Raw genomic sequence first — 19007 nt, 5'->3', positions numbered from 1 at the left:
ATAACAATTAAGTCATATATATAATACATTTATATATTATATCTTGCCATTACTTTTATGATTTTATTGGTCTTGTTGTGTCTGTTAAACGGTCGTATCCTGAGGCTCGTGGCAACAGAACCCCGTTTCCTGCGCTCTGATTGGCTACGGAGCTGTCACTTCCAGAACGTACTCGTCACCGCGGACCAATGAGCGTCCGCGTTGTTGCGCTTCACGCTCTTCTTTCGCCGGTGGCGGAGCAGCAGCGGCAGCGGCGGCGGCAGGGAGACGGAGAGAAGCGGCTCGAGCTGCTCCTGTCGGCGGCCTCGGTGCGATGGACCCCGGGGGCAACGTCGAGACCGGGGAGACGGAGTGGGACCACCGGGAGCTGTTCTACGTGCCCATCCCGCAGCCGGAGCCGTGCAAGCGGGAGCAGGAGAAGCTGTCCGGGCTGGTGAAAAATGTGCACCGCAAACTGCGTAGGAAATACAGAGAGGGTAAGAGCCGCGGCTGTGGGGGCCCCTCACTCCGCTCCCGCTGCACCGACGCCGAGTTAGCTTTAGCCAGACACTGTCACAAATGATTTAAATGTACATGCTAACCGTGCTAAAGCTGCAAATACACATGCTAACCGCGCTAAAGCTTCTGCACGGATGTTGTTTACTGCAGAGACGAAGCCTTCTTTACCGTTAAGCTTTATGTCCTGTTGATCGATCTCACTTTTGTCATGCGCCATAGTCCGTTTTCTTTGCCTTATTCTGACAAAAGTCTCACTCTAAATGCTTGAATCTGTCAACATGAAGTTCTTTAAGGCTTTTTATCTTGACAGTGGCTTGGATTGATAACACTTTTGTCATGCACCATAATCTTTACATTATTCCTTCATAAATCTCAATCTTAATGCTGGATTTTGCCACTTTTTAATGCAAACATGAAGTTCTTTAGGCTAAATAAGAAAACATCGATTCTTCTGCATTTTACCCTCATGAATAGAAGACTATTAATCTCAGTCTAGATGCTGAAATCTGACACTTTTATGTAAACATGAATTACTGCGTTTTAACTTTTCTATTTGCTGATGTGTGTGTTTGATTTAAAGACAATAAGCTGAACCTACACACTAGTGCTGCAAAGAAAATGGGAATCAAACTATAAAACGTCTCTAGTTTTGAAAGCTGAATCAAACGGAAGCTAACATTGAGCTCGGGAACTTGAAATGTTCCCAAATCTACGTCGAGAACATTCCTCGTTCTGCTTGTTGAACACTTAAAGCTTCATTATGTAACTCTGTAACTATGCAAATATTCACCATCCTTTAAAGCTCTGGAGCATCGCTGAACTATAGTGTTACAAAGGCATTTCTTCTTCTTTTTTTCACCAGGGAACTACTTATAGATTGTATTTTTACATCTGCACCTGCTGACAGTACTTCAATATATTTATATATATTTAAATTTAAATATCCATAATGTATAGGGTTGTAAAAGTGTTTTGATTTTGATACTTGGGAAACGGCTCGACACTCAATAACACAATGATGATAAAAGACATTAGAGATTTTTAGACATTTTTTAAACATCATTTTAAACTCAAAATAATAGTACCGTATTTTCTGGACTATAAGTCGCACACCGGAGTATAAGTCGCACACCGGAGTATAAGTCGCACACCGGAGTATAAGTCGCACACCGGAGTATAAGTCGCACACCGGAGTATAAGTCGCACACCGGAGTATAAGTCGCACACCGGAGTATAAGTCGCACACCGGAGTATAAGTCGCACACCGGAGTATAAGTCGCACACCGGAGTATAAGTCGCACACCGGAGTATAAGTTGCACCAGCCAAAAAATGCATAATAGACAAGAAAAAAACGTATATAAGTTGCACTGGAGTATGAAATGCGGTTGCAAGTGTAAAAATAACAACTCGTATCACATAAGTCGCTCCGGAGTATAAGTATAAATATAAGTATGAGTCTCACCCAGGCCAAAACTATGAAAAAAGGTGTGACTTATAGTCCAGAAAGATACATAATATTAATCGTCAAAAAGTACATCTGTTGAGTAAGATTATAAAACGTTACAAAGGATGAGACTTGACCGAACGCTTCATCTGCCTCTGTCGCTTCAGTGTTGTTGTGTACCGTCTTGAGTTGTGTTTGTGTCGGTAATCTTTTATATTATTTGTGTAAAACGTTACTTAAAGCACTGGCGATATTAAACCCAGACACAGGAAACGGGAGGACGAGAGGCTCAGGGTCTCGGGAGATGTTTGTGATGTTTAAATTTAATGATTAGAGTTACACTTGCCGAAGTCTGCACAAGGCCACAGTGGCTTCTTTGTGAGGACTGTTCTTGTTGTCATGGGAAAATCCCCTCTTCCTTCGAACAAACTGCAATAGTAAAAGTTTATGGCGCTGTTTTTTTCACACGGTACAAAAGAGAATTGAAAGTGCTTTACTGAGAAATGGACAAATGAGCACTGCATGTATGGTACATGTCATTTCAGTCAAATCGTGTCCGGCTTAACCAGACTTCTACTCCGTTTCAGAAGTAGGATTTTGTGAAGGCCTATTGCCTATAAAGCAGGAATAATTATTTGTATAAGTTGCACCAGCCAAAAAATGTGTGAAAATAACAAATAATATCACATAAGTCGCTCTGGAGTATAAGTATAAAAGTATAAGTATTAAGTTGCACCCCGGCCAAAACTATGAAAAAAGGTGCGAAAAAGTCCGGAAAATACAGTAACTATAAACCTATCTATCTTGCATTTATATTGCCACAAATTTTTAGGTCTATAGCAACATTCAGAAGATATTTTAACATGCATCAGACGTGTGCTAAACTGTGCCTGTGAATGTCTTTGTTGACGTTCAGGCATCGATTTTAAAACATAAATGGATCATAAAATCAACCACAAAATGGAAGACGTGTCACTTTATTCCCTTGTTTGGAAGATTACAGCAGATGTTTATTTTTGAAGTCATTTTTGATAGTTTTAATAATAGACGCTACACTCAACGTTCTGATTTTGCTCTATTTTTATTTATTTTATTTATTATTTATTGTATTGTATTTTATTTATTTAAGCTCCAGTCTCGGGCTGCAGCCAATTAATCGCAACTAATCGATTTACTAAATCAGAATAATCACATGATGGTTAACTTGTCTGTACATGTTCCAGAACATAAGGTCATAAGGTCGTGAGCTGAGAAAAGTAGTTTTGTGACTCAAATTGAGCTGTAATTCTGTGAAAACACAAATTTAGTCTATAAATGTGCTCTACCAGGATTCACTTCAGCGTCATCTGGGTCAAAGTTAGTCCACATATTTTCATTGCGTGACGTTTGCGCTCTAAACGACTAATACGTTAAATCAAGAGAATCATTGCTGGCGAAACCAAACACACATTAAACAAACAACAAGTTGCTATTGATGAGCTGTAGACAGTGAAAAACAGGAAGCTGACTGAAATGATTAGTTGTAGTTTTAAATGGTCAGTTTGTTTTTCCCAGACCAAAACATCTCGATTAGAAAGTGGATTCCTCCTCATGATTGGTTAATAGTTCAGGCATGATGTGGAGTTTGATTACTGGTCATGCTGCTCAGTTTCCGCTCGTCTGCCGCGCCTCCTCTCGTCTGCCGCGCCTCCTCTCGTCTGCCGGGCCTCCTCTCGTCTGCCGGGCCTCCTCTCGCCTGCCCTGCCTCCTCTCGCCTGCCCTGCCTCCTCTCGCCTGCCCTGCCTCCTCTCGCCTGCCCTGCCTCCTCTCGCCTGCCCTGCCTCCTCTCGCCTGCCGCGCCTCCCCTCGCCTGCCGCGCCTCCCCTCGTCTGCCGCGCCTCCCCTCGTCTGCCGCGCCTCCCCTCGTCTGCCGCGCCTCCCCTCGTCTGCCGCGCCTCCTCTCGCTAGCTGCGCCTCCTCTCGCTAGCCGCGCCTCCTCTCGCTAGCCGCGCCTCCTCTCGCTAGCCGCGCCTCCTCTCGTCTGCCCCGCCTCCCCTCGTCTGCCGCGCCTCCTCTCGTCTGCCGCGCCTCCTCTCGTCTGCCGCGCCTCCTCTCGCTAGCCGCGCCTCCTCTCGTCTGCCGCGCCTCCTCTCGCTAGCCGCGCCTCCTCTCGTCTGCCGCGCCTCCTCTCGCTAGCCGCGCCTCCTCTCGTCTGCCCCGCCTCCTCTCGTCTGCCCCGCCTCCTCTCGTCTACCCTCCTTTTCGTTTCTGCAAATCTGATATCCCGTTTGTTTTTTCTTTTTTTACATTGTTCATTCACGGTCATGGGATTGTGCTGTTGTTTTCGAGGAGTTTGCCTCTGGACCGTGAACGCCACGGCAACGAGGCGGAGCTGAACCCAGTTCAATGGGAACTGTGTTTGTTTTTGTAACTTTAGAAAGAGGAAGTCTGTTTTGCCTAGATCTGGTTTTGGATGAACAGCGTGAAAAAGTAGGTGCAGTAGATGTTTGTGATGGTTTTAGTATTTTATTGTAGTTTAGTATAATTTTATTGTTGTTTAGTATAATTTTATTGTTTAGTATAATTTGATTGTAGTTTATTATTTAATTGTTGTGCATTATTATTTTATTGTAGTCTTTGATGATACAAAGGTGTTATTTCTTTGGTAAGTTGTTTTCCATTGCAGTTTGTGAGTAATTGTTCAAAAGTTACTTGTATATTTGAATGTCTATTTTAGAAATACAATGGCTTTAAAAAGAAGACATTGCAACTTTTTGATTTGAACCTTTTGAGAGTTCCACAAATAATCAATTGAATATTAAATTATTGATGTTTTAAGGACGTTTAACCAGTTGAAACCACATTTTCTTCTTAAAGTTTGTAACTTTTCTGGTAAAGTGTCTGTCACCTGCTCGTCTCCACAGGCATTAAACTCGTCCTCTCCAGACAAGTTACAGTGTGTATTTTTAAACAATTACTGCAATATAGTTTCAAAGAAGGACAAAATAAGTTGATTTAAGACTGAAACGAGCCGAACAACAAAATGTCACTTGTTTCCTCCGTATTTATCAGTCTCGATTTGATTTAGGAACAAATACAAATAAAATATCCTGATATTTTACACCAAAAATAGTCAAAATCTCAATCAAAATTCCATCAAACGCACAGCTCTTCTTAAATACCGTATTTTCTGGACTATAAGACGCACCCTTTTTCATAGTTTTAGCCGGGGTGCGACTTATACTTATATTTATACTTGTATACTCCCTAGCAACTTATATGTGATATTATTTTTGGCTGGTGCGACTTATAGTCCGGAAAATACGGTAATGATGTTAAAGATCTGTCGCTGTAACTCTCCTCTCGAGGTAAATTGTCTGCAATACGATGTTTTTTCTGGTGTTTTTTTTTAGTGGGCGACTTCGATAAGATCTGGCGCGAGCACTGCGAGGACGAGCAGACGCTGAGCGAATACGCCAACGCCATGAAGAACCTCGCCGACCACCACTGGACCAAGAAGTGCGAAGGAGAAGGACGCATCGAGTGGTGCCGCAGGTGAAAACCCGCGTGTGGCGCTTTCGGACTGTGGGGGATTTTGTTTGTAGCGATGTCACCATTTCAGATTTGAGTCTTAACCGTTATTGTGAGGATAAACATCGCCATTATTCGCGATTAAGAACATCCAAATAAAGTCCCACATGTTCTTTCCTTCCTGTTTTCTGAACACATTACCGCTCATCACTGACCTGCGTTATGAAATCCAACTCTGAATGATTCATTTGACAAACGACACGATGAAAAAAGCACTATTTAAGGAAAGGCTTAAGTAAAAGACTTCAGACAAATTTAATTGAACTAAAAAATACTTAATTTAGTTTGAAAATTTACACTTTTCTATACATTGAATTAAAAAAAAACATATTTTTTCTTCTAAAAATGTCACAATTATGATTTTTTTATCATTTTATATATATATATAAAAATTTACCGAAATAATCACGATTATCCATTTAACCTAATAATCCTGACATCCCCAGTTTGTTGTTTCGGGCTGCATAATCAATATTGCGACAAACTGAATGTATGCAAATCAAATGTACTGTATTTAATATTCTATATTTGGCTCTGTAAAGTCTTTGTTTTTCTTTTGGCAGATTAAATACATTAAGGCCGGGACATTATAATATTGTGAATTGTTAATGCTTAAGAAAAAAAAGTGTTGGAAAAAAAAATAACTCAAACTTGCAGTGAAATCTTCAAAAATCTTAGAAACTCAAAACATATTAGAGCAATATTTCTGTGCAGTTACGGTTCATTTTTACCATTGTTTTTCTTTCTTTTTGTGTCATAATTCAACCTCAACCAAGACATTTACTGGCACAGTTCTGATTAATTGTAGAATTGTTTAATTACTTAGATAATAGATGTAAACAATTGAATCAAAGTTAGAGTTTTCAGAGTTTAAAATGTGATCATGTCTGTGAAAGCCTGTATTCCTTTGATTTTTATTAGAGCTGGGTTGAAATAATCTATTTTCCGATTTTTAATCGATTCGCATATTAATGACCGATTATCGATTCGTACGTCCAAAGATCGATTTTTTTTTTTTTTTTTTTTTTTTTTTTTATTTAAATTATTTTCTACATTTCCCTCAGTGAACTTCAATCTACCTTCTAGAAAGATAATTCAGGACTCCTGGATTATCTTTCTTGAAGGTAGATTGACCCTTAACTTTTTCATCAGTCTTCTATCAGTAACTACCAATACTTGTAAGATGTTGCTGTTTAATATTGATATAATACTAGTTTTAATATGTTGCTTATATGTTACGGTCATGAAGTGAAGGAAACGGTTCAAATACATTTTTAATAACATTAACCCCCGGATCGAATCGAAATCGGATTGAATCGGAAATCAGATCGAAATCAGAGCGAATCGGATGGGATCTGAGAAATCGAAAAAAAAAACGATTTTGAAACGTAAAAATCGGAATCGAATCGATTCTTGAAATTTGAATCGAAAAACACTTTCAGTAGAAGATCTCCTATAAATAAAAACTCCCATAGACAAATAAATAAATAAATGCATAAATACCATTGCATGTGATCACGACAGTAATTGCACATGAATAGGTGTCACGACGGCACATGGATTGCACATGAATTTCACAGTAATTGCACCTGAATTCCAACAGTAATTGCACATATGACGGAATTGCACATATGACAGAATTGCACATCAGTAATAGGTTAGGTCAGTATTGCGAGTGTTCAGGACTAACAGTGTTTGTTATAAAGTCTGACAGCAGCAGGAAGGAAAGACCTACGAAAACCTTGATTGAGCATCAAGAGTGTTAAAACACCTCTTATATATAATGTGTTTGTTTTGTGTGACTTGTTTTCCCTGCAGTGTGTGTCAGGAGTACTTTTTGGATGGAGGGATGAAAAGGATGATTGTGAAGGACGAGAAAAGTGCAGCTGCTTCTCTGGGACTGACCTCGGCGACGGACAACGCCCCGAGTCACAGCTCTGTCCCCAGGTACGAGTTATCATGCGTTATCATGCGTTATCATGCGTTATCATGCGTTATCATGCGTTATCATGCGTTATCATGCGTTATCATGCGTTATCATGCGTTATCATGCGTTATCATGCGTTATCATGCGTTATCATGCGTTTTCACACTTCAGGAGTTCCCGGGACTGTTCCTGGTTCTTAAAAGTCCTGGTTTAGTCCTCCTGGTTTGGTCCTGGTTTAGTCCTCCTGGTTTGGTTCTGGTTTAGTCATCCTGGTTTGGTTCTGGTTTAGTCCTCCTGGTTTGGTCCTGGTTTGGTCTTGGTTTGGTCCTGGTTTAGTCCTCCTGGTTTGGTCCTGGTTTGGTCTTGGTTTAGTCCTCCTGGTTTGGTCCTGGTTTAGTCCTCCTGGTTTGGTCTTGGTTTAGTCCTCCTGGTTTGGTCTTGGTTTAGTCCTCCTGGTTTGGTCTTGGTTTAGTCCTCCTGGTTTGGTCTTGGTTTAGTCCTCCTGGTTTGGTTCTGGTTTAGTCCTAGTTTAGTCCTCCTGGTTCGGTCCTGGTTTGGTCCTGGTTTAGTCCTCCTGGTTTGGTCCTGGTTTAGTCCTCCTGGTTTGGTCCTGGTTTAGTCCTCCTGGTTTGGTCCTGGTTTAGTCCTCCTGGTTTGGACCTGGTTTAGTCCTCCTGGTTTGGACCTGGTTTAGACCTGGTTTAGTCCTCCTGGTTTAGTCCTCCTGGTTTGGTCCTGGTTCAGTCCTCCTGCTTTAGTCCTTCTGGTTGGTCCTAGTTCTGTCCTAGTTCTGTCCTAGTTCTGTCCTAGTTCTGTCCTAGTTCTGTCCTAGGTCTGTCCTAGGTCTGTACTGGTTCGGTCCCGGTCTGGTCCTGGTCTGGTCCTGGTTTAGTCCTGGTTTAGTCCTGGTTTAGTCCTGGTTTAGTCCTGGTTTAGTCCTGGTTTAGTCCTGGTTTAGTCCTGGTTTAGTCCTGGTTTAGTCCTGGTTCAGTGTTCCTAGTTTAGTCGTCCTGGTTCTGTCCTAGTTCTGTCCTAGTTCTGTCCTGGTTGGGTCCTGGTTGGATCTACCAGGATCCTGGTTGGATCCTAGTTCTGTCCTGGTTGGGTCCTGGTTGGGTCCTGGTTGGGTCCTAGTTCTGTCCTGGTTGGGTCCTGGTTGGGTCCTGGTTGGGTCCTGGTTCGTTCATGGATCGTAGAGTTCATAGATTCACACGTGGGCTTAAGTGAATGATTTACAGTTTTGGTGTGTCCCGAGCAAAATTTTGCTCCAAAAAACACCATTGCCAAATTGCACAGACCGAGGCAGACGAGGCACGGACATTACTCTCCTCATTCAGTACCACATTCAGTACCACATCTTTAGGCGCTATGCATCTTAAACTTAAAAAGTGTGCCACGACTCAAAACAAGGGGAAAAAAACTGGAATAATCGATGTGGAAGTTAATAACACGTGATGGCGAATGAATAAAATACCCCTTTTATAAAGCTTGTGTGTTCAATGCATTGTCTTGGTTCTAAATGCCTTGTATTGTGTCCAGTCGAGCCGCTCCGATCGGGAGGATGCGCCTGCTGGACGTGGGCAGCTGCTTTAACCCTTTCCTCAAGTTTGACGAGTTCCTCACAGTCGGGATCGACATTGTGCCAGCCGTCGAGGTGCGTTTTTACATTCCTCATTATATTCATTAGATACTCATTTAAAACATTATACTATTAAGATGTTTTTTTCACATTCAAGAAACCTATCTGCCAATTTTACCAAACAATACAACTATACTACAACTTTTAACTTGAAGCGTTTTTTGCTGAAGTTGTTGATAGGGAGGTTTCCTGTGCAGCGGATGACTCTGTGCCTTTGAGCAAACACACGGTCGAGTGTGACTCACATGTGGGTGAAACCGCGTGGGGAAAAAAAGAGGATCAGAAAGTTTCAGTTTTGTGCAGCAGAGATTTAGAAACGCTGACTTGACGGCTTGTTTGGTTTACTGGGCGAGCATAACTGCATAATAAAACTGCTTCAAATAAAAAGAAGAAGAATACCCTTGTTTGAAAAGAATATTGCAGTGCTCCTTATGTTGTCTTCCTTACTCCGATATAAGAATTGGAATTATTTCTTATCCACTACATACATTTCTGCTCAGTTTAATTTAAACCGTACCGTAAAATTCGGACTATTGAGCGCACCTGAATATAAGCAGCAGGTACTTCTACAATCACAATTACTTTTATGTAGTACTTTTTATTTAGTTGTTTGGTTATTTGTGCTTCCCCCTTGAATATTTTAAACACAGCAGATGTAATGGCCTGTAATTTGGAGCGAGAGCGCGAGAGCTCGAGAGTCCTAATTACAGGCCATTACAGAGAGAGAGCGAGAGAGAGCGAGAGAGAGCGAGAGAGAGCACGAGAGAGCGAGAGAGAGCACGAGAGAGCGAGAGAGAGCGAGAGAGAGCACGAGAGAGCACGAGAGAGCACGAGAGAGCACGAGAGAGCACGAGAGAGCACGAGAGAGCACGAGAGAGCACGAGAGAGCACGAGAGAGCACGAGAGAGCACGAGAGAGCACGAGAGAGCACGAGAGAGCGAGAGAAAGAATATATATTATGGCACCTTTTATAAAGAAAATCAATAATTGAATTAATAAAATAAAAAAAGATTTAAAAATAATACGGACCTGTAGGACTAATGGAGTTCACACCAGTTGTGATTGTAGATTTAGTAAAGGTATATTACTTTCTCTCTTTCTCCAGAGCGTTCACAAGTGCGACTTCCTGAACCTCCAGCTGCAGCCTCCGCTGCAGTTGTCCCGGGACGCGGTGGAGGCGTTCCTGCGTCAGCTCCACAGCCCCATCGACTCGCTCCCCGCTCAGCTCTTCCACGTGGTCGTCTTCTCGCTGCTCCTGTCCTACTTCCCCTCGCCGTACCAGCGCTGGATCTGCTGCAAAAAGGCGCACGAGTTGCTGGAGCTGCACGGCCTCCTCCTGATCATCACGCCCGATTCGTCCCACCAAAACCGCCACGCGCTCATGATGCGGAGCTGGCGCGTCGCGGTCGAATCCCTCGGCTTCAAGCGCTACAAGTACGTCAAGTATTCGCACATGCACCTCATAGCGTTCCGGAAGGTCGCCGTCGCGACCACCAGCGATTTAGTGTCACGAAATTACCCGGAAATGCTCTACATCCCGCAAGACTTTAACGCGAACGAGGAGGAAGAAGGCTCTGACGTCCCCGTCTACGCTCGCTCCGAGTTCGAGGACGATCAGGTGGCGTGGGGATTTAGCGAACTGCCGGAGACGCCGTACGATTCGGACTCGGGGGAGAGCCAGAGCAGCTCCGTGCCCGGGTTTCACGAGTTCGAAGACCCGGTTTTGCTCCAAAGCTAAAGCGGATGCTGGCCGTTGTCTGTGCGTGAAGCTAAAGGCAGGTTTTCATTAGTCGAGATGGTACGGGTTGGGTCAACGAAGTAGGTTTTTATGTTTTTTTTTATAACCAACTAACCTTCGCACATATTCAACCAGTTTTGTTTGATAATTATTTATACTGGGCAAGTGAAAGTACTTATTTATTTTACAATGGAACATACTAAGTATAACTTGGGAAAACATGCTTGCTAAATTATTACGTTTGCCAAAAATGTAGTTGGAAAAGGGGAAAAAACATAAAATTGTGTTCTTCATGAGCAAATTTTATTCTCGCTTGCTTTCATTTGTCAGTTCATATTTCAGGCTTTTGGGCGATTCTCCTGGACACGTTTAAAATGCCAACTTTGAACAGAATCCTCATATCAAAACAAAAATAGAAAAATCACAATCAGACCCACATTTAGTTGCTTTATTGGAAAATCATTTGAACCTTTTACCTTTACAGAATGCCAGGGTTAAGATGTACTTAATTGATCCTGTTCCTGAATATTTTAATCACAACTTATTTCACAGTAAAACTCCCCGACTAAAACAACAGAACAATTACTGACAGAAAAAAAAGGTTTATTCATATTCTAAAACTTAACCTGTCGCAATAAGTACTTTATCGACTCATCGTTCAATAAATAATATCATATATTTTGGGGCCCAGTGTCTATCCCATGTACTTGGCAATAGTGGGGATTTCTTTGTGTTATTTTAATGTAGCCGCAAGGAAATGTGAGCAGATTATTAACGTCGGTGACAATTTTCAGATCCCAACTCGCGATTAAGCGTTTGACTCAACCATTTTGCGGCTTTAGAGTTCCTGAGTCGGTGGCGTAAAGTAGTTTAATCTTATCGTAGACTGTAATTATTTGATGGGGCCATATATGGACCACAAACTACACTTTTTTTTCCAACGGGACATTTCGTACCCTTCTACCCACGACCCGACCCGTGCCGTCCTGCACCAATGAAGAACCACCAAACTCTCGTCTGCTGCGCTGCCAAATCTACTGCTGCATCTATCCGACTGCTCCGGCTCCTAAACGCGATGCAGTTTGCACAAAGAAAAAAAAAAAAAAAGACATTTACAGTAGTTTTTCCTCATATCAAAAGCCCACACACGTCACCAAGCAGTTACCACTTAAGATGGATATATTTTGATAAATAACTAGTTTTTTGTAAAGAGTTTGGGGGGGGGGGGGGGGGACAAACGTCGTACACTCTGCTCTTAACGAAAGCCTGTCTACAATGTGTATTCAGATGATTTTAATATAAGCTAAAGTGACAGGCGCTCACTATAGGCCTTTTTAGTGTCTGTAAACAAAATGGCTGTGCACACCGACTGTTGGAATGAGGGCCAGATCACAACCCGAGGGGTTTTGTCGACCGATCGGATAAAGTTTATACCACAGCGGCGTTTCTCACAGGTTTGTACGAGGTTGAGTTAATACAATACTTACTGAATACAATTTTGGAAGTAAATATGTCACTTATTGCCTCGATTAATCACCAAAGGACTGATTTGACAAATTAAATGTTAAAAAGTTAAAAAACAATACTCGAGAGCACTTCAGGGTCCAGAAATCGTAAAAGATGCAACAAACACTTACTTTAAAATACCAAAAAACATCTTTCTCTGTTGTGTGTCAAAGAGGGTCTGATACAAATGAACATCCTTTATCTTTAATTTGCAAGGACTTTTAATTCAACCAGAATGCTTTAGATTCTACCCTCTTCTACACGCTACAACCGGCTGTTTACGGCGTATTAAATAAAGTAACTTCTTTTAATATTTATGATACTGTGTCAAGCAAAAAGCATGAATTGTAATAACGCTTTATTATTACTGTTTGTTTTAGTCTGTACAAGCTAAATTTAGGCTTTGGCGTCCACCGTTTTCCTCTGTTCATGGGAAACTATTGCATTAAACGTCTCCGTCTCGCATAGAAACGTAAAAGTACTAGCACGTGTCTTACTGTCGTCACGGAGATGTGAACGCTTAATGGCGAACGACACGAGGCGCAATGTTGGGTCCACAAGACTGGGAAACGTGATTTAACATCAGCGATCATTTGCAAAAACAAAAGGGCCACTGGGGGGGGGGGAATAAGCTTCTCTCAACTATTCTGTTAATTTATGTAGATGATGATGATGATGATGATGATGATGATGATGATGATGATGATGATGATGATGATGATGATGATGATGATGATGATGATATCAAAAGGAAAAACCTCAGCTTCGGTTTTGCCAATCAACTCCAACATCTGCGATTAGTTCAAAGTAAATGACCTTATTCCAGTCGTGTGCACAGCGTTTTGCGCGAGACTAAAAGGTCGTTAAAAGCCACATCTCGCTGGATTGCACTGGAGCAACTCGAATGAAACGCATTACTAGCTTCTTTCATGCAACTCCTCGACACCTCCTGAACTCTGGTCGTGCTTTGAGTTTACAAAGAAAAGCCTCTCTCTTTCTCTCTTTCTCTCTCCTTCTCTTTCCTCTGAAAAACGTAGTGTCGTCGGGTGTAGCCATTTGATCTCTTCGGCATCTTGATTGCTTTGTGCGTATTATTTTTGATCAGATTAACTGTGATGATTGTAGCATTTTCAGTAGAAGAAATACGACTTGTTTTTAAACATTACTAATTTGCGCATTGGTACAGTGTTGACTAGGTGTTGTTGTCTTTTCATATATTAAAACCTCAGCATTTTGAACTTTTTATCACGTATCTATCTCTCTATTCAACTTTTTTAAACTCTGATTCGCAGATATATTCATCATTTACACATTTGAAACTGTAAAAACACGATTGGTAAAACGTTTTTTAGGTAGAAGATATGATCCCTTGTAATCAAAGATGCACTATGTAACTTTTCTGGACGGTTTGGGGAAGGGGTGTCGAACTAATTTTGGGCCGCGGGCCGAACATAACGTAAAAAATAAAGCCATAAATAGCTTTATATAGCGTAGTAAAAGTTCTATGGACACTGTTGCACAAATCTGCAGCAAGTGAAAGTCCATATTCATGCATCCGCAGCAGGAATAGAAACATGGACTTGTGATATTATTTCTGATATGAAATGATAACACACACTATGAGCTCACTATTTTTTACAGTTTAAGCTTATCTTGGTGACAAATTATTCATGTAGTGAATGAAATGAGTGCTCACAGCAGCTTCACTCACTCTGTCATGGTCATACTTTATTACACTCTGACCTGTGTTTTTACCTGTGGCTCCGGATCTTTCCAAGTTTTGCACTGGTTTGGATGTTTGTTTGTTTCCTTGTTGTTAGCTTCACATTATCGCCACTTTTAGCGCTGCTCTAACATCCACAAAACCGTCTCCTTTCTTTCTTCCACTGTTTCCCAAAACCACACGTCTCTTTCCTCGCTCAGACCTCTGCACTTGCGCTGGGGGGGTGCTGCAATCCGGATGCTACAAAGCTGCTGCAAAAGATTGTGGGACTTGTAGTTTTAGCGATTAAAACTCGTATCTATAGGAAATTAATGAATATAAATAAGAAATGTTCGGCTGGCGGGATGCACATGTTTGACACCCCTGGTTTACTCGGTATGGCATTAAACTAATCTTATCTTACATTTATTTGGGTGTTTTTATTGGTCAAAAACACCTTGAAAAACCATGCATCTTAAAGTTTTTGTCAGTACATTTTATTAACGTAGCACTTTTCCCAGACTGAATTCACAAAGTTCGTCACAGGCTACGATTTAAAAACTGTACAAATATAACAAAATTACGTACGTAGGGCTGGGATGCTGTGAGCGTGGTTGCCTCTCCACAGATCTGACCTGTAACTTGGCCTAGCGGTGCCACCTGCTTGTCTCCAGAAAGGTTACATCATGCAACTTTAAGGAAATGCACTTTAAAAGTCATGTCGAAAGCAAAAGATGCACAATAACCCATGATTATTATTGTAAAAGAGCTCCATTTCTGACTGTGACATTCTTTGTAGGTGCTCTGCCTCCATTTAAATGATTTGGATGAACATCATTATTAACTATTAGGGGTAATATTGGGTATATTGTTGGGATTATGTCATAATAATGTAATAGGAATCTTGTTGCCTTTTAGTGGTTGATGGTCGGCATCGGTTTGTGTGCGTGCCAATGTCCGGATTAAGTTATCAAATGTATCAGTAATTTACACACACTAAAAATAACAACTACATGCCAACATTTTGAACTTTCCTTTTCTCCCCCTTTTGATGTAACCTCCCCAAACCAAAAATGCAATAAAAAGCTTATTCCAGCTTATTCACATTAGCAGCGGACCATAATCGGTGACATAACTGAATAAACAGTGCAAATGCGTGAAATAGTGCAGTCTTTTTCTTTTCTTTTTTTCTGAGTCTGATCATCTTCCATCTTCCTAAATTGTGCTGTGTTCCGGTCGTACTCGGAAACGCTGTTGATGGGGCGGGGGATACATTGAAGATGTCTTGAATTTTTAACCGTAACAACTCAATTTTGGTCAATCGAGATGGATCCTCTACAGTTCACGTCTCCTTTTTGCACAACTTTAGCTCAAAAAGTTATAGATTGCACGTTATAGTCTCCGGTGGTGCACGAAAACACAAATATTCACAGGTCCATTTCGCTTTTGTAATATACAGCCACATCAAAACAACCAAGACACAATAGTTCTCCACCTGGGCTATCCAGGGGAAGATGTTGTAGTGCTTTTTCAGGGGCGACTGTGTGGAAAGTGTCTTCATTCATTACATTTACATCGGCTTCTCTGACGATTTTACATTCAACCTGGGCAGAATCTACATGGAGAAGTACAGTCCACTCATTTTTCTCTCTCATTTTGCTGACTGAGCCTAGGAAGATGGTCCGTTCACTATTTTCGTTCTCTGTGACTTAATTCACTGACCTGCCCCTACGACACACTCTGGCCCAGTGTCTCATTTTGTGACAATTATGACATGTAGCATTTGAAGCTGGGCACATGTTTTAAGAGCCCACATGTGCCACACTTTTTGTCATTGGCCCATTTCCTTCCCACCTTTTGACTTGCCTTGTCTTTGTGCCGCGCCCCCTGTACAGCCGCTGCTGCGTCTCCTTGCAGGCTTACTTGAGCTGCGACCTCCTTCGACTGCCTCACATTTTGTATCGTGAGTGGTAATGTGAGGTCTGACTTCGGCTGCACTTCGCGTGAGATTTCTTTATCTAAAATTCCCGCCACGAGCTCGGAACACGCTGGTGAAAACACGCTCTCTCGTGTATCACTTTCCTCTGGGGGAAGAAGTACTCCTCAAACTTCGCCAATAGAATCTTAATGTCATCACGGTCCTCGTCTGCAGCGAACGTGAATGACTTGAAAATATTCTCTGCTTCAGCGCCCATGGCATAGATCAGGCCGCTCACCTGCACTGCTCCCTCTTCTTTATTAAGTTCAGTGGCGATCCTGTATCGCTCAAACCGCTGTTTCCAGTCCGGCCATTCCGTAGGCTTATCAAAGGAAAAGTTTGCGGGTGGATCAAACTTAGCCATGGCGCCGGATCCTCTTCAAACGTCTCGTTGCACGGCGATAGTCCGGGTCACTTCTGACACCATGTAGAATGACGAGCGGTAGTTTACTTTTATGAACGTGCCTTTATTCGGAATGCGTGCATGGACGAGGTAGTTGTTGTTACTGAGGCTATCACACTCCCGTACTACAGTGTGTCGCAATACATGAGCACATATGACAGACTCCCTTCCTGCTCTTTTTACATGTCTGCTCTCTCTTGACTGAAGACTTTTGCACCGGTGAATGTGTTTGTGACTAAAACGGTTGTAGATAACGTGAAGCATAGTGTGTTCAAAACGCAGGGGCTCTCAAACCGATCACGGCAAGTACTATCTTTTAAATGTACAGTATTATTGGGCTGTTTATAGACAAAAAACGCAGCACATTAACCAGGAATTTGCCAAGTAACGGACACACAGGAATCTGAATTTTGCCTAAACTAGGTCCAGACTTAAGCCGTGTTGTTCAAACTTGCGCCACATGTTTGACACCATCAAAACTGGGGCTGAATTTGTGATTAAACCCGGAAATAAACCAGGAACCGGGATCGAACCAAGTCTACACCAGGATTAAACTGGGCATAAAACACTGCGTGACTTCAATAAAGTTTAAAAAGAACTGAAACGGGATCAATTCAATGTACCGTCTATACAATTACATATATTTAATCAGTGCACTTAATCAAAGTTGTTATATTTTATGAAGACCAATCTCCAGATCTTGGTCTCAGCTTGGTCTGGACCTTAGCTGGAGGGAATAATGGCAAAATAACAAATTAGCAACCTCTAATAATAGTCCAATAAACTCAAACCGGGACTAAATTGGATTAAAGATCTAAAGCTGTGTTCAAAGAGCCCAGTTTGGTCCGTCTGTAAACCCGTTCTGAACATGTTCTGGTCCTGGTTTGGAGACGTGTCTAGGACTCAACCGGGTCTAAACCAATACGCGTCTTTCCGGACCGCTTGACCACACTTTCGACTACCGCAAGCTGTACTTGAGCCACAGTTTGAGAACCCCTGCAACATTGGGCATCCGCTCGAAAACAAAACAAAAACGCCGCCTGCCCAAACGATGTCGGCGTGTGAATCGGACCCGAGTGAGTGAAGGAAGACGGCACTTTAACCCGTCGATCCCAGATTGTTTTCTTACGTTGAAACGGTCGTACGAAGGTGCCTTGATAGTCGTACTCAATGTTGCTAACGGGCTTGTCACGTTTCAGTTCACGTACGGTGGCGGCGTGCTTTGGGCATCGCCAAGTTTAACTCGAGGCCATTTTGAAATGCACTGCCTTCCACTAATAACAGAGACTTTGGTACATTTTGTGGAGACTTTTAGATCCCGGAGACTGCGCCAAATTCTGTTCTCCATCAGCGATTCACACATTTTTGAACTACTCGCACAATCTTTCTAAATGTTTCTTTCGACGAGATATTGAAATGGGTTGTTTATATCTTATCTTATCTTATCTTTCCACACTTTTGCATTTCCTGTTTTTGTTTAACCATATTTAGCTTCTTACAGAAAGCATAAACATGATCTCAATTGTATCTCTTGTGAATTCATCGGGCGCTTGACATTATTTTCAGCAATATTCTTTGTTTGTGTTTAGGGTAAAACGTGTAAATGTATTTCTAGATAGTGCAATAGTAGTGAAAGGTGCTAGAAATATTAGCGTTTGGTCTTTATACCTCACAATGGGTCTCTTCAAACACTCCTGGTTCCACGTCACAAGATCTGATGACGATCTATAGCATCCTCTGTGATTCCCTGGCTCTGGTTTGTCTTACGGTAGCGACACAAAGCATTTCTTACTTGACGTTGCCATAGTACATTTCAATTCAAAGTGTTCAATTAGGTTTTTGGTGATCATCTGGTGCATTGTCTTCCACTGTTTCTTTAGTCCATGGCATGAAATGGTTTTGTCACTCACCAGCGCAGAACAATGTGTGCTTTTAGGATGGTTGTATTTCTCTATTTTATAAATGAATGTAATCAAAATCTTGTCTCTTGTGTGTTTTATTTAATGTATTATGACTGAACCAGCTGCTTTGGGGAAATGGCAGAGTCGACTTTCACTGACACTAACTGCCAGGAAGTGAAAGCCGCCTGCATAAGTATTAAATCTGTATTCATTTTCTAAACCGTATTTCCGTGTAGTGGAGCGGAGCACATAAAGGAGATACATCTTAATTCACTCTTAAATCTTCTTTAATTCTTTGCGCAGAAGAGATATGAAAAAAGGGCGGTGCCAATCCTGCCTGTATGTATGTGGTGCAGCCTCTCTTCTGTCAGTTTTACCCCAGGGCAGCTGTGGCTTCTGGCTACAGTGTGAAAGGTGGAGTGTCCAAAAAGTGCTACATAAATCCAATCTATTATTATGAATTGGTATATTGACAATGGGCTGGTAGTGTCTGTAGAAGAGAACTGCATTATGACATTAGATAACTTTGTACACATATTTAGCTCTTTTTTTTTTTTAAAGGCGCAATGGACGATTTTTCGGCAATTTGAGAACGCAGGCGGAAGTGCGCATGCGCACACCCCCGTGCGGACTGATACAACACACACGTGCGTTTGTTTAATAGCGCGACGGATCCATCGCATCTCTCGTCTCCCGTAGA

General features: G+C 41.9%; 1 protein-coding gene across 1 annotated transcript; it reads left to right on the top strand.

Annotated features, from left to right (window-relative positions):
- Window positions 1-240: 240 nt before the first annotated feature.
- On the top strand, window positions 241-18384 carry samtor (S-adenosylmethionine sensor upstream of mTORC1). The gene is made up of 5 exons (XM_072435190.1): window positions 241-476; window positions 5336-5477; window positions 7332-7460; window positions 8980-9094; window positions 10185-18384. The coding sequence occupies exons 1-5, from the start codon at window positions 314-316 to the stop codon at window positions 10815-10817; spliced, it is 1182 nt and encodes a 393-aa protein (XP_072291291.1). The 5' UTR covers window positions 241-313; the 3' UTR covers window positions 10818-18384.
- The last annotated feature ends 623 nt before the right edge of the window (window positions 18385-19007 follow it).

Source organism: Eucyclogobius newberryi, unplaced genomic scaffold (assembly GCF_026437365.1).
Source record: "Eucyclogobius newberryi isolate DKJ021-1_F unplaced genomic scaffold, fEucNew1.0.hap1 SCAF_7, whole genome shotgun sequence".
Classification (NCBI taxonomy): domain Eukaryota; kingdom Metazoa; phylum Chordata; class Actinopteri; order Gobiiformes; family Gobiidae; genus Eucyclogobius; species Eucyclogobius newberryi.
The sequence above is the reverse complement of the archived record's forward strand: the minus strand, read 5'-3'. Positions and strand labels throughout refer to the sequence as shown.